The sequence below is a fragment of the Notolepis coatsorum genome (genome assembly GCF_963971535.1).
Source record: "Notolepis coatsorum genome assembly, chromosome: 5".
Classification (NCBI taxonomy): domain Eukaryota; kingdom Metazoa; phylum Chordata; class Actinopteri; order Aulopiformes; family Paralepididae; genus Notolepis; species Notolepis coatsorum.
This window is the reverse complement of record NC_140169.1, coordinates 24959789-24976495: the sequence shown is the minus strand read 5'-3', so window position 1 is coordinate 24976495 and position 16707 is coordinate 24959789. Positions and strand designations below refer to the sequence as shown.

Genomic DNA, 16707 nt, shown 5'->3' with positions numbered 1-16707 from the left:
GGAACATGCCGCGAAGATTCCAGGGGTTGGCAAACACTCAACATTGCACAATTTCTCTAAACTTTTCATTACACTAGTTCACAGGGTGCAAGCATCCGCCATGATGGAAACGAAATAGAGGAAGGGCGAGTGGTGACCACGCCTAGCGCTTTATAGTACGTCACTAGGGCGGGGCCTGGTCGCGTGAACACTTAAGGCAGAAGAAGAGTGCTTCCGCATTGGCGTTTTGCGCTCTGATTGGCCGCGCGCGCATGCGCATGAGCCGCAACAAGCTCCTCTAGCCAGGAATCGAAACTCTGTTAAGCTCCAGAGAGAGAGGCTGAAAACGAGAGGCTGAAAACACACAGTTCTTGCCCGACTGATGGGAGCCGAATCCCGGATCCGAGTTTTCTGATGAATACCCCCAAAACATGGAGGTCGCGAACGCAATTTATACGCATGGAAGTATTGATTACGCCGTAACGAATCATTAAAAAAAAATATACCGTTAACTGGAATATGTTGTGTGTGCCTTTACACATATGTTGGATAAGGATTATGTAATTGGTTTGTCATGACAAACTAATAATAATCGCTTGCATCGCCGGCTTCGCTGAGCTCTAGTCAGCAAAGCCGGCGATGCGAGCGATTATTATTGGTTTTTAATGACAAACCAATTACATAATCCAACATATGTGTAAAGGCACACACAACATATTCAACGTATATATTTTTAATGATTCGTTACGGCGTAATCAATACTTCCATGCGTATAAATTGCGTTTGCGACCTCCATGTTTTGAGGGTATTCATCAGAAAACTCGGATCCGGGATTCGGCTCCCATCAGTCGGGCAAGAACTGTGCGTTTTCAGCCTCTCTCTCTGGAGCTTAACGGAGTTTCGATTCCTGGCTAGAGGAGCTTGTTGCAGCTCATGCGCATGCGCACGCTCGGCCAATCAGAGCGCAAAACGCCAATGCGGAAGCACTCTTCTTCTGCCTTAAGTGTTCACGCGGCCTGGTCAGGTGCTGGGTGCATTTGTTTTATTCGTTGATGAAGTACAGTAGGTACTGGAGATGAGGTATATCTCGATGGCGAAGAGCAGGACGCGATTCGCCAGTATGACTATATAACATCATTCTTGTTAACATCATACTGGTTAACATCATTCTTGTTAACATCATACTGGTTAACATCATACTGTTAACATCATACTGGTTAACATTATACTGGTTAACATCATACTGGTTAACATCATTCTGGTTAACATCATACTGGTTAACATCATTCTGGTTAACATCATACTGGTTAAAATCATTCTGGTTCTGTTTCGTAATGGATCTCGCTCGGTGTCACTACTGCACTATACCTCGCTCGTGCACGCGCACTGAATAAAAAATTCCACAATGTACCTTTACATCGCAACATTCGTCTGGCCACACCCCTATCAGCTTACCTACATAAGCAGGGGTGGGGCCACATACTCGCCTCCTTCTTCGCTTTCACCACAAGGAAGTGCCTTCGGTAGATCCCCACTTGACGAGGTTGTTAGTAGAAGAAAGTAGAAGAAAGTTGGAAAACAAGAGATACGTTGACATCATATCTTTATTTTCTCTCACTATTTTCGAGAAAATACGGCGATATTGTCTTCGTTACTGGAGTGTCTGGAAGATGATGATCATTCTACACCTCCACCGTTTTTTTCGTATTAGGAGATCACGCCGCTGACATGCTTCCCAACTACAATCCTCCTTGCTGTGGCTGGAAGGGGTAAGACCCTCCAGCAACACAGCTGGACTGTAGGACGCACCGACTGTTGTGAGAAGCGGTGGGTTCCAGGTTGGGTGAGTAATGTTTGCTTGCGAGCACCACTTGTCTGTTAGTGCTATGGGGGCTAGCTGACAATGTTTACGAAAACCGGCCCCAGATTAGGGTCCTTCTGTTCAGCCTTTTAGGCGACGGCGGAGGATCTTGGTTTGAAGCCCATTATAGTCAACTAGTGGGCCACGACCAGTAACTGGTAATCCCAGGATTCTCTGGACGAGTGGATGCTTCTCTGTCACCGTGTAGGCCCCATCTTTCATATACAAATGAGAGTATACCCTAACGAGGAAATGTGGGCATGGATGTTCGTTATCGGAAGATCCATGTTCAAGTCGGCTACAGCCCAGATGGGACTTGTGCTGGCTCCGCCGGATGTCTGGTAAAATCACTGTTGTAAACTGTGTTGACATCTCTTTTTCTCTTCTCTCTTAAAAGGTGAGGAGGGTTTCAGAACGGCGGCCTGTCTGAAGTGTGGCTTGTTATATCGTTGTGTACAAGTTCAGGTGATAGCTGCTTAGCTTGCGTGCTAGTTGTGGCCTACCTGTTAGCCAGTCAGCTGTTAGCTGCGGCGCTAGCTCGTTGTGTCACTAGGCTAGGAAACGTTAGCTTGCTGCTATCGGTCGAGAGCGGCTGTTAGCTTGATGCTACACTGTTGAACATTGCTATGACTATAACATGCCTTGAAACACCGACTACGACGTCATCTTTGACAGAGGATGTTAGTCGAACCTACCCGGAGCCCGGCCGGCGAGGACTGCGTCAACAAGGAGAACCGTAGCGGCGGGGTGGAGCAGCGCTGCCCGTGTCGTCAACACAGGATGCTGTGTTTACTATCGGTGCCCTGTTAGAGACTGCAGTTCGCGTGGTCTGCGCTCACGGTGAGGAAGGTCCTGACCAGACCTTAAAACGCGTCTTCTTCCTTCCCTTCTAATGTTTTGTAATAACGATGTTTTCCAAAACGAGTGTTGCTGCAATACATTAGGATACGACACGAGTTGTGTGTGAATTGTCTTGTCACTGGTATTAGCTTCTCCATGCAAATCGGGTTGTTTGTTACAGATGTAAAAATAATCTGGTTTGTTGTGTTGAGAAACATCATGTGTGTTCATGTACCGTGTACTCACAACTAAGGGGGTTAATTTAACCTATAAAGCTATGCTCAGTGACATATGAGTGAAGAATGAATTCTTTTCTCAGCCTGTAATGACAATGAACAGTGTGTTCACATATTAACGGGTTTACCTGTTCAACTGGCCGTATTAAGGGTAAGGTAGGAGGAGTGTTCCCCCCGGTTCCCTGGGGACTTCCACACCATCCTCTCAGACATGTTGTTACAATATATCGTGTCACTGTGTGGTGGGATACGATGTAACCCTTAGCTTGGTTGCTGGGGTTGTGCTAAAACCGCTTGAGAAACTATATTTTCCCAAAGAAAAGATTGTTTGGTCACTTTTCGTGTGTGCTTAGCAAGGCCTGTGGCCGATACTAATCGAGAATTGTGTATTCTCTCATTATGAAAAACGGCGTTCCTCTGTAGAGTGTATTGCCATTTTTGTGGTGCCAAGGGTTGTGTGTGTCGTGTGATATACAACTGGGTTAGGTTGGCCACAGAAGCACATGTGTAAGTCTGGTACCGAGGCTCTTAAGGGGGCCCTCTCTATTCTGTGTTTTTTCCTTAGTAAAAATCAGATAGCAGGTTAGCACATGAGCTGTGTGAAGCTGTTAGACACTTCGTGTAGCTGACTGTGACTGTGTCATGCTCTTTTTTGTCATTACATCGTATCATGGGTGTGGGGTCGTAAAGGGGTGAACTGGTAATCCTTTCCTCCCCTTTTGATGGGCAGGGGTTCCAACCTCCTGTCCTTCAAGGTTCCTGTCACGTTGCTGTTCGGCACGTTACAGGGTAAGAGGGGGGAGGGTTTCCTGGTCCCACGCCCTGGAAGATTGGGCGTGTGCACCGCAGAAATTCCCCCGCCATAGAGTACGTCACTGGGCGCGTCTCTGTTGGTAAGACTTCCGTGAGCTTGTTCAGGTCCATATGATGGATCTGTTTCAGGGAGTGGTCAGGGCTCCTCCTCACGAAGCTCCTACTCGGGCCTTCTGTGAGTTAGGACTCTCCTTCCACGTGAGGGAGACTCCTCAGAGTGCAGAGCCTCCTCCTCAGATTGTCAAGGTCAGTAGAACTTCAAAAAGGAGTCCTGCTCTATTGTGTGTGTATTCGATTCAATTCGATTATTGAGTGTGTATTGGTTCAGTGCCTCCTCCTCGGAGAGCCCTAAACCAGAATTTACATGGCTCAATGTTGCAATATATTCTTTTCAATCTATACAGCTTGCGTGGGAAGTCTCTCTGGGGATTTCCGTCTCCTCCCTATGGGAGGGTGGTGGGATGTAAAAATGTAAAAAAAAATTAGCCTCAGCGGCGTCACGAGGGATTCATGTCGGTCTGTGTTCTTTATTTTTTGAATAAAAAGAGGAAGGTACATGAAGCACGACGGCTCCGTGTCGTTCTCCCAGGCGACTTGGAGGGACAATGTTTGGTGTCTTGCTAGACTATCCATTGATGTGTTTGGGTCTCGACGCATACATAGTGCTGGCTCAGGTGTGTTTCTGTGACAGAATCACACAGGGGCTACGTGCGCCTTGGTTGCTTGTTAAAACAACGTTTTTATAGGGCAACTGGGATGGAGTTTTGCCAGTTTACTAAGTTGTCTCGATAAATTCTCGTTCATATCTGGGGGATGTTAACGGAATAGATCTGAACATAGGTAGAGGGGTCTCACGCCCTTGGGGTGGGCCACTGAGCACGGTCTAAATGTGGACCGTCTGGGTGGCGCCCTCTTTTCATGTTTTAGATCGACACGCATACCTACCCCCTCTCCTGGAGTGGGCATGTCGGCGTGGTTAGGACACGGGACTGGTCTGGTCACGCTGGTCCAGGTCAGTTAACCCGTTGTCCGCCGGGGATGCAGATCTGCTGTTCTGGTACCCTGAGGGACTTGTGCTTTTTTCGGGGGGAAAAATGCCAGGTCGGTCCGGGTGTCACAGGGTTAGGCGCTATGGAGACCCTTGTTGGGTACATATTGTACTCTGCACTATCGTAATGGCTTACGGCCATGCCAACCGGTACACGCCCGATCTCGTCCGATCTCGGCCGCTACACAGGTTCGGTCCTGGTTAGTACTTGGTTGGGAGACCGCCTGGGAATACCAAGTGCGGTGTGCTTAGGGCTGGTTCTTCATTCTTCTCGCTCCTCTCTCACGCGTGGCGAAGAGGGGGCTGTTGGGGTGGTCTTGGACCTCCTCTGGTAACCCTGTGCTTCCCGTGCCGCCGGGCCCGGTCCGAAGTAATGTTTCGTCGACCCATAGGCCTGGAATAACCATTTTTTGAAAACTGAAACACTTGTACTGCGGTATAGCCAGTTATGCCCGCAGGTGTGTTTGAGTTTTTTGTGGAGGGGTTATAGGAACAACCACTGCATAGGGTAACGACAGGGTGGTTGATTCCCTGGTGTGTTGGAGCAGTGTCAACTCCCGGGTTACCCGGTTGAGTGTGCCCCTGCACGTTCATGACGTCTGCCAATCATGTCAGCCTTCTCTGCCTCAACCCCTCTGGGTGGGTTTTTTTTTAATGGAGGCTTGGTCATGCAACAACGCCAGCATACGCCCCCTCCACCGAGGGGGCTGTTCTCAGCTGACTCCTTTGGCGCCTGTCTCGTCCGCAGTGCTCCAGGCTCAGGTTACAGCTTGTTGCCTGGTTTCCCCGGTGCGCTGCCTGCTGCCGTTGGTTAACCTTTTTTGTGTGCTTACGGCCATGCTGACTGCCTGTTCTGCAGGGTCAGTGTGCCAGGCGGTGTGCTATTGGGGGGAAAGGGCCCGCTCTTGGAGGGGCCTTATCCGAATACGCTGGCGATGTGGGGGGCGGTGTCACTAAGTGACCGCCTGGTGGGGTCTTGATGCCTGGCGTCATTGACCTCTCCGGGCCCCCGTTTTCCAGGGGATCCAATCCCTTCAGTGGGTCTGGGTCTTCCTTCGCGCTCCGCTGCTACGGCCTTGCCACGGGGTTGGGTTTGCTCTTGACCCCGTGATTCTGGGGGCAGTAACGAGGTTGTTCCTTCCGTTCGTTCCCGGGTGGCATGCGGGTTGTGCGTGTGTGTAGTCGTGGGGTCAGGCCACGGTCTGCTCACCCTGTGCGTTGAGTTGCTTGAGTGCCTCTTCGCACGGTCGGATCCGTCGCCCTCCCGTGATCCTCCAATAGGGGGGGTGCCCTCCATTAGGGGGGGGTCGGGGGGGCTCGGTCCTCCCTGATCTGATGGTTGTGGGGGGCCTCAGCGGGGTACATTTGTCGGCCGATGGCTCTCGCTCGGCCTCCCTTGTGCAGTAGTGACGCCGAGCGAGATCCATTACGAAACAGAACGATAGGTTATAACTATAACCAAGTTCTGTGAGTAATGGTGACGCTCGGCGTCAGACGCCGCTGCGGCCCTTGATCTCACCTTGTGGTGAAAGCTTGGGAAGGAGGCGAGTATATGGCCCCACCCCTGCTTATGTAGGTAAGCTGATAGGGGTGTGGCCAGACGAATGTTGGGATGTAAAGGTACATTGTGGAATTTTTTATTCAGTGCGCGTGCACAAGCGAGGTATAGTGCAGTAGTGACGCCGAGCGTCACCATTACTCACAGAACTTGGTTATAGTTATAACCTATCGTTAACATCATTCTGGTTAACACCATACTGGTTAACATCATACTGGTTAACATCATACTGGTTAACATCATACTGGTTAACATCATACTGGTTAACATCATACTGGTTAACATCATACTGGTTAACATCATTCTGGTTAACATCATTCTGGTTAACATCATACTGGTTACATCATACTGGTTAACATCATTCTGGTTAACATCATTCTGGTTAACATCATACTGGTTAACATCATTCTGGTTAACATCATACTGGTTAACGAAGGGTTATGTATATAACCCAGTTCTATGAGTTAAATGGTGCGCTCAGCACCTGTCTGCACTGTACTTCACTTCGTGCACGTACACTGAATAAAAAATTCCACCATGTACCTTTATATCCCAACATCCGTCTGACCACACCCCCTTCCGCTTACCTTCATAAGCAGGTGTGTGGTCACCTACTCGCCTCCTTCCCAAACTTTCACCACAAGGCGAGATCAAGGGCCGCAGCGGCGTCCAGGTGCTGAGCGCACCAGTTAACTCATAGAACTGGGTTATATACATAACCCTTCGTTCTATGTCGTTAATGGCTTGCTCAGCACCTGTCTGCAACAGGGGCTGAGCGGGAGCCATAGCCCGACCAATGTACCCCGCTGAGGCCCCCCACAACCATCAGACCGGGGAGGACCGAGCCCCCCCGACCCTCCCTAATGGAGGATACCCCCCCTATTGGAGGTTCACGGGAGGGCGACGGATCCGACCGCGCGAAGAGGCACTCAAGCAACTCAACGCACAGGGTGAGCAGACCGTGGCTTGACCCCACGACTACACACACACACACAACCCGCATGCCACCCGGGAACGAACGGAAGGAACAACCTCGTTACTGCCCCCAGAAATCACGGGGTTAAGAGCAAACCCAACCCCGTGGCAAGGCCGTAGCAGCGGAGCGCGAAGGAAGACCCAGACCCACTGAAGGGACTGGATCCCCTGGAAAACGGGGGCCCGGAGAGGTCAATGACGCCAGGCATCAAGACCCCACAAGGTGGTCACTTAGTGACACCGCCCCCCACATCGCCAGCGTATTCGGATAAGGCCCCTCCAAGAGCGGGCCCTTTCCCCCCAATAGCACACCGCCTGGCACACTGACCCTGCAGAACAGGCAGTCAGCATGGCCGTAAGCACACAAAAAGGTTAACCAACGGAAGCAGGTAGCGCACCGGGGAAACCAGGCAACAGGCTGTAACCTGAGCCTGGAGCACTGTGGACGAGAGAGGCGCCAAAGGAGTCAGCTGAAAACAGCCCCCCCGGCGGAAGGGGCGTATGCTGGCGTTGTTGTATGACAAAGCCTCCACTAAAAAAAACCCACCCAGAGGGGTCGAGGCAGAGAAGGCTGACATGATTGGCAGACGTCATGAACGTGCAGGGGCACACTCAACCGGGTAACCCGGGAGTTGACACTGCTCCAACACACCAGGGAATCAACCACCCTCTTGGTACCGACGGTGGTTGTTCCTATAACCCCTCAAGAAAAAAACTCCAAAACACACCTGCGGGCATACACTGGCTATACCGCAGTACAAGTGTTTCAGTTTAAAAAAAAAAAGGTTATCCCAGGCCTACGGTATCAACGAAACTTTACTTCGGACCGGGCCCGGCGGCACGGGAAGCACAGGGTTACCAGAGGAGGTCTAAGACCACCCCAACAGCCCCCTCTTCGCCACGCGTGAGAGAGGAGCGAAAAGAATGGAGAACCAGCCCTAAGCACACCGCACTTGGTATTCCCAGGCGGTCTCCCAACCAAGTACTAACCAGGACCGAACCTGCGTAGCGTCCGAGATCGGACGAGATCGGGCGTGTACAGGTTGGCATGGCCGTAAGCCATTACGATAGTGCAGAGTACAATATGTACCCAACAAAGGGTCTCCATAGCGCCTAACCCTGTGACATCCGGACCGACCCGGCATTTTCCCCCCCGAAAAAAGCACAAGTCCCTCAGGGTACCAGAACAGCAGATCTGCATCCCCGGCGGACAACGGGTTAACTGACCTGGACCAGCGCGACCAGACCAGTCCCGTGTCCTAACCACGCCGACATGCCCACTCCAGAAGAGGGGGTAGGTATGCGTTTCGATCTAAAACATGAAAAGAGGGCGCCACCCAGACGGTCCCCATTTAGACCGTGCTCAGTGGCCCACCCCAAGGGCGTGAGACCCCTCTACCTATGTTCTGATCTATTCCGTTAACATTAGGGATGGGTACCGAATTCGGTACTTTTGAGGTACCGAACCGAAACACGTCGGTACTACCGAGTATCGAATCAAGTGAGAAACCAAAAAAAAAATAAGAAAATATTTTTTATTAATTTTTTTTTGTACTTTTTAAAAAAAAAAAAATTTTACCTTTTTTCTTTTCATGTCAACGTTCACACGCACAATATATGCTTACCTAGGATTTGACTTGATTCAACAACAAAGCAGTCGGAGCAATGACAAGCCGAAAACTGTCGAAATTGAAGTTATTTTAAGACTGAGGTAGGTAAATTAAATTTCTTGAGACTAAAGTACCGAAAAAAGGTACCGTTGGGTACCGGTATCGATTCACAGGTACCGGTATCGGTTCAAATGTGAAAGGTACCCATCCCTAGTTAACATCCCCCAGATATGAACGAGAATTCATCGAGACAACCTAGTAAACTGGCGCTCGGAAGAGACAAAACTCCATCCCAGTTGCCCTATAAAAACGCTGTTTTAACAAGCAACCAAGGCGCACTTAGCCCCTGTGTGATTCTTTAACGGAAACACACCGAGCCAGCACTATGTATGCGTCGAGACCCAAACACATCAATGGATAGTCCAGCAAGACACCAAACATTGTTCCTCCAAGTCGCCTGGGAGAACGACACGGAGCCGTCGTGCTTCATGTACCTTCCTCTTTTTATTCAAAAAAGAAAGAACACAGACTGACATGAATCCCTCGTGATGCAGCTGAGGGTATTTTTTTTTTACATTTTTACATCCCACCACCCTCCCATAGGGAGGAGACGGAAATCCCCAGAGAGACTTCCCATGCGAGCTGTATAGATTGAAAAGAATATATTGCAACATTGAGCTATGTAAAATTAGGGTTAGGGCTCTCCGATGAGGAGGCACTGAAGTGACTGAACCAATACACACTCAATAATCGAATTGAATCAAATACACACACAATAGAGCAGGACTCCTTTTTGAAGTTCTACTCACCTTGACAATCTGAGGAGGAGGCTCTGAACTCTGAGGAGGCTCCCTCACAGGGAAGGAGAGTCCTAACTCACAGAAGGCCCGAGTAGGAGCTTCATGAGGAGGAGCCCTGACCACTCCCTGAAACAGATCCATCATATGGACCTGAACAACTCACGGAAGTCTTACCAACAGAGACGCGTACAGTGACGTACTCTATGGCGGGGGAATTTCTGCTGTGCACACGCCCAATCTTCCAGGGCGTGGGACCAGGAACCCCCCCCCCCCCTCTTACCCTGTAACGTGCCGAACAGCAACGTGACAGGAACCTTGAAGGACAGGAGGTTTTAACCCCTGCCCATCAAAAGGGGAGGAAAGGATTACCAGTTCACCCCTTTACGACCCCACACCCATGATACGATGTAATGACAAAAAAGAGCATGACACAGTCATAGTCAGCTACATGAAGTGTCTAACAGCTTCACACAGCTCATGTGCTAACCTGCTATCTGATTTTTACTAAGGAAAAAACACAGAATAGAGAGGGCCCCCTTAAGAGCCCCGGTACCAGACTTACACATGTGCTTCTGTGGCCAACCGAACCCAGTTGTAGATCACAAGACACACACAACCCTTTATCACAACAAAAAATGGCAAGTACACTCCTGCTACAGAGGAACGCCGTTTTTCATAACGAGAGAATACAGAATCCTCGATTAGTATCGGCCACAGGCCTTGCTAAGCACACACGAAAAGCGACCAAACAATCTTTTCTTTAGGAAAATATTGTTTCTCAAGCGGTTAGCACAACCCCAGCAACTAAGCTAAGGGTTACATCGTATCCCCACAAACACAGTGACACAATATATTGTAAACAACATGTCTGAGAGGAGGGTGAGCCCCAGGGAACCGGGGGGATCACCCCTCCTACCTTACCCTTGATACGGCCCAGTTGAACAGGTAACCCTGTTAATATGTGAACACACTGTTCATTGTCATTACAGGCTGAGAAAAGAATTCATTCTTCACTCATATGTCACTAAGCATTAGGGATGGGTACCTTTCACATTTGAACCGATACCGGTACCTGTGAATCGATACCGGTACCCAACGGTACCTTTTTTCGGTACTTTAGTCTCAAGAAATTTAATTTACATACCTCAGTCGTAAAAAAAAAATCCAAACTTCAAATAACTACAATTTCGACAGTTTTCGGCTTGTCATTGCTCCGACTGCTTTGTTGTTGAATCAAGTCAAATCCTAGGTAAGCATATATTGTGCGTGTGAACGTTGACATGAAAAGAAAAAAGTAAAAAAAAAAAAAGTAAAAAAAAAAGTAAAAAAAGTAAATAATAAAAAACCTTTTTTTTATTTTTTTTTCATTTTCTCACTTGATTCGATACTCGGTAGTACCGACGTGTTTCGGTTCGGTACCTCAAAAGTACCGAATTCGGTACCCATCCCTACTAAGCATAGCTTTATAGGTTAACACTTTGAGTGCCACTCACGAGATTTCTCTGTTTTTTTTATAGGTGGTTGCGTGCCACTCACGAGATTTCTCGGATTTTTTTTTTTATTTTAATTTTTTGATCTGAAAAATGATTGCATCACCCGAGCCTACCCGAGTATAGCCGAGGGGCGCCGGCGATCACTGTGGAAAAAAAGCGCCCCCTGTCGTCTCCCAGATGACATAAGTGATTTTGGAATGGACTCAATCAAATCAAATCAAATTTATTTATAGGGCCCGACAACACACGTTAATGTCCCCATGGGCCGTACAGGTCTTCTTTAAACAAGTCAAGAAGACAACATAACAATAAGTCAAGAACAGAACAAGAACACCATAAGGTCCAACATTTTTTTAGATGAATGCAAATAAATGAAAGAATGCAAGCACTCCCAGACATACCCCACGCGAAGGTAAGGAAAAACTCACTAAAACCTAACAATAGGGAAAAAAGCTCCACAGGCAGTGTGGAGGAGAGAAACCTTAGAAGGGCCATTCAAGGGGGGATCTCCCTTCTTAGATGTTGGTGATAGTAGTGTTGCAGACGGACAGTTGGTAAGCATGCACTCATGTGTGTGGTGAAACACAGATGAGTGCATGCAATAGCAACTGTAAATTTTGAAAAATTAAAGATAGAGCTAATAGCGATAGCAACTGAACATTTTGAAAGATTAAAGATAGAGTTGATAGCGGATCTATTTGAGGCACAGGGGCGGCGCAAAGAGGGTCACGTCCTCCCCGTCTTAGTCACGGGACATTCAACACTCCGGTCGTTGCTCAGGGACAGCCGGAGACAGGGAGATAGGGGGTGGCGCAGAGAGGGTCGCGAACTCCCCGACATCATCGCGGGACATCCGGCACTCCGGTCACCACTACGAGACCTCCGGAGACAGGGGGGCACGCAGAGGGGGTCGCAATCTCCCGGCCTTCGTCACGGGACGTCCAACACTCCGGTCAACACTCCAGGACAGCAAGTCATAGGAAGACAGGGAGACGGGACAGGCGACAATGAAAATGAATGGGGAAAAAAATCCGGTACTCCACATTTTCCAGTTCACTGATCCAGCCGGGGTTACCAGAGTTCATTCTGGAGCCTCAGAGCCCTGCGGATCATGGAGTTCTACTGTATCGCGTTGGATCCATACACGTATCGATTTTTTCGAATGGTGATCAGGAATTGGAATATACCAGTTGGATACCATCTGATGTCAGGTAAGGACTCTATGTTATCAGTGGTAGGATAATCAGAGTAAGTTTGATGAAGTTATAAGCCGTTTTGTGAAATGTCTTCTTTCGGTTTCACTGTAAAACTCCGTGAGGAAATCAACGGAGCGATTATCAGTGCGCGGCCGTAATGTGCTTGCGTGCACGTATAATATTGATCATCTAGTGTTTATTTGAAAACGATTAATAAAAAGGCTGACGAATATCAACGTTGTGGAATATTCCACTAAAAGACGATTTTCATAGAATGCTCCAGAATGAGCTGTTTTTTATATCAAAACGGGGGCTTTTCTAACTGCTCTGAAACGGAAACGACGCGATAAAAAAACAATCTGCCTTCACAGCACTGACTGGAAAATAGTATTTGATAATGCGATGGGCAGATTAGACACATAGCCATAATTTAAAACATAGATTAGGCGATATTAACGTTAACATTGGCGCCGATGGTGGCATTCAAGCGGTAAAACGGAAAACCAGGCGTGGCGCTCAAAGTGTTAATTAACCCCCTTAGTTGTGAGTACACGGTACATGAACACACATGATGTTCTCAACACAACTAACCAGATCATTTTTACACATGTAAACAACAACCCGATTTGTATGGAGAAGAAGCTATACCAGTGACAAGACAATTCACACACAACACGCGTCGTATCCTCAATGTATTGCAGCAACACCCATTTTGGAAAACATCGTTATTACAAAACATTTAGAAGGGAAAGAAGAAGACGTGTTTAAGGTCTGGTCGGGACCTTCCTACCGTGAGCGCAGGCCAAGCGAACTGCAGTCTGGCTAACGGGGCACCGACGGTAAACACAGCATTCCTGTGTTGACGACAAGGGCAGCGTCGCTGCGCCACCCAGCCGCTACGGTTCTCCATGTTGACGCAGTCCTCGCCGGCCGGGCTCCCGGTAGGTTCGACTAACATCCTCTGAGTGTTTAAGGCATGTTATAGTCACAGAAAACGTTCAACAGTGTAGCATTAAGCTAACAGCCATTCGGCTGATAGCAACAAGCTAACGTATACCAGCCTGGTAAACACAGCGAGCTAACGCCGCAGCTAACAGCTGCGCAGCTAACAGCTGACTGGCTAAAACAGTAGTCCACAACTAGCACGCAAGCTTAAGCAGCTATCACCTGAACTGTATACAATGACATAACAAGCCACACTTCAGACAGGCCGCTGTCCCAATCCCTCCCCTAACAGGGAAAAGAAAAAGAAATGTCAGAACACAGTTGTCAACGGTGATCCAGACATACACGGGGCCCTTTGAGCATGGAACTTCCGATAAAGAAGATCTTATGCCCACATTTCCTCGTTAGGGTATACTTTCATTTGTATATGAAAGATGGGGCCTACACGGGACAGAGAAGCATCCGCTCTAGAATCCTGGGATCACCAGAACCTAGCGCGGGCCACTAGATTAGCCATCATGGGCGTCAGGCCAAGATCCTCCGACTGCCGTTTTAAGCCGAGCAGAGGACCCTAGCCTGGGGTCGGCGTTTCGTAAATTGTTAGCTAACCCCCATAGCATCAACAACAACCAGAGCTCGCAAGCAAAACAGTACGTACCCAACCTGGAAACAACCGCTTCTCACAACAGACGGTGCGTCCTACAGTCCAGCTGTGTTGCTGGAGGGTCTTTACCCCATCCAGCCGCAGCAAGGAGGATTGTAGTTGGGAAGCATGTCAGCGGCGTGAGCTCCTAATACGAAAAAACCGTTGAAGGTCGGAATGACCCAGACACTCCAGTAACGAAGACAATATCGCCGTATTTTCTCCAAAATAGTGAGAGAGAAAATAAAGATATGATGTCAACGTATCTCTTGTTTTCCAACTTTCTTCTACTAACAACCTCGTCAAGTGGGGATCTACCGAAGGCACTTCCTTGTGGTGAAAGTGAAGAAGGAGGCGAGTAGGTGACCACACACCTGCTTATGAAGGTAAGCGGAAAGGGGTGTGGTCAGACGGATGTTGGGATATAAAGGTACATGGTGGAATTTTTTATTCAGTGCACGTGCACGAAGTGAAGTACAGTGCAGACAGGTGCTGAGCAAGCCATTAACGACATAGAACATCATTCTGGTTAACATCATTATGGTTAACATCATTCTGGTTAACATCATTCTGGTTAACATCATACTGGTTAACATTAGGGATGTCCGATATTATCGGCCGATATCGGCATTAAAATGTGATATCGGAAAATATCGGTATCGGTTTAAAAAAAAAAAACGTTTTTTTTTTTACATTTCTAGAACCTTTATTTACCCAGGCAAGCAAGTAAGAACAAATTCAGATTTGATTTATTGTCAAAAGTATGCATAATGTTGTGTTAATTCCACAACAAGAGATATGTAATGTTAATTACCTGAAATTATTCAGTTTTTTTGGGGGGGGAACCCTGCATATATCGGTATCGGTTGATATCGGTTGATATCGGTATCGGAAATTAAGAGTTGGACAATATCGGTATATCGGTATCGGTAAAAAAGCCAATATCGAGCATCCCTAGTTAACATCATACTGGTTAACATTAGGGGTGGGAATCACCAGTTTCATCATGATACGATATGATATCGATTCTTTGGACAACGATACGATATTTGCCGATATCACAAAGTCTCTCACGATACAATACGATACGATTAGATTCAGGTGCCTGCGATCGATATGAGATGATATCATATGCCCATTTAACACAATCAGTAACATTTAGATCAACAAAAAAAAGGTAATGAAAATATCATTTGACATTTGTATTTTTGAGCTCTTCCAGACATTTAAAGGAAAATCAATCTATTGTTTTTAATACAAATAGACCTCCTGTTCACTGTAAAGTGCCACGTTTTGATATATTGAGCTTTAAACTTTAAGCTACATTTTTTGGAACTCAAAACTCACAACCTCCCTCTCCCAAACCGTTCCTACAACAATTTGTTGATGTTGCATGATCATGTATAGGCCTACATTTATTATGTATTATATTGTTTATGTTTAAATAACATTTAAACATCAAACTACTCTGACCTCATCTGGTCTTTCCAAAGACTCGCGCACACACACACACACACACAGAAAGGGAGAATGCTATGCTGTAACATCTACACACACGGAGCTACTGCTGTTGTTCTTGGGCGGATATGAGACTCGCCACAGGATTTTCAAAATAAGAGTATCGATATGAATCGATCTTATTACATTGCATCGATCCGATTCGATTGTTGATAATTACATCGATGTATCGATCTGGATCGATGTATCGTCCCACCCCTAGTTAACATCATACTGGTTAACCACCTCCTTAATTAACCACACAACTAGTGCAGAGTGAATGAGGCCGTGGTAAAAAGCACTAAAACACACTCAGAGACTTTGCTTTATGTGCTCTGTGGAGTAGAAAGGACCTTACCAACCAACAACATCATTGGTAAGTACAGTAGGAAATAGGACATGGGGTCCATCCTTCTGAACAAAATATACAATTAGGGGATTCTTCCAGAAATGACTCACCCACAGTGGCGTCCCATGACTTCCAGAACAAATGTGCGTTGATGACTGTTGAAGAGAAGAGAAGCATGGATTAATATGGGATCATAGTCTTTACGAGGTCAGAACCCCTGGGTGTTGTGTGTCGTTTTATTGTATGTTGATGCTTTGTTGTGGGTTTTATTTGCATATGAATAATTTAATATCTTCATATGTATATGAGGTTTGGGCTCCAGTCAGTAACAGATACTACTTCTGAATGGGGACGTAACGTTCAGGAGTTAATTGACCATATTCAGACGGCAGCCGTTTTGCTCTTATGCCATGCTCAGGTTGGGATTCCTTTCCACCTGAGCCATGGCCGCCGTGTGGATATCTTTTTTTAGCAGAGTCACAGTAATCAAAATTAATAATGAAGCCAAGCAGTCGCTAAAGAGAAACGTTTGTATCCGTGGGAGAGTCTCTCTCTCTCTCTCTCTCTCTCTCTCTCTCGCTCTCTCTCTGCTGTAGAGTAGCAGCAAGTTGAACAGCATGGCAACAAGTACAGACACGATTACAGAAACCAGGCTGGAATAGACCAGAATGTAAATGGCACGGTGTCAGTTGGCTTGAGGATACTGTGGGATTGCTTTCCAGTCACATTCATGAAAATAGACATTTTTAATTAAGCAATAATACAAGCCTCTTTTTTTTTTTTTCGTTTTCGTTTTAGTCTTAGTCATGTGTCAAGTGCTCCTTTTTCGTTTATCATATTTAGTCATCTTCATTTATTTTTCGT

At 47.2% G+C, this 16707-nt stretch overlaps 1 protein-coding gene across 1 annotated transcript in view; it reads right to left on the bottom strand.

Moving 5' to 3' along the window:
- Positions 1-16707, bottom strand: part of pfkla (phosphofructokinase, liver a) — an 88598-nt gene that overhangs the window by 44761 nt on the left and 27130 nt on the right. Inside the window, exon 6 of the mRNA XM_084314963.1 lies at positions 15954-15998. Coding sequence (XP_084171089.1) covers positions 15954-15998 — 45 coding nt within the window. The remainder of the gene's footprint in view (positions 1-15953; positions 15999-16707) is intronic.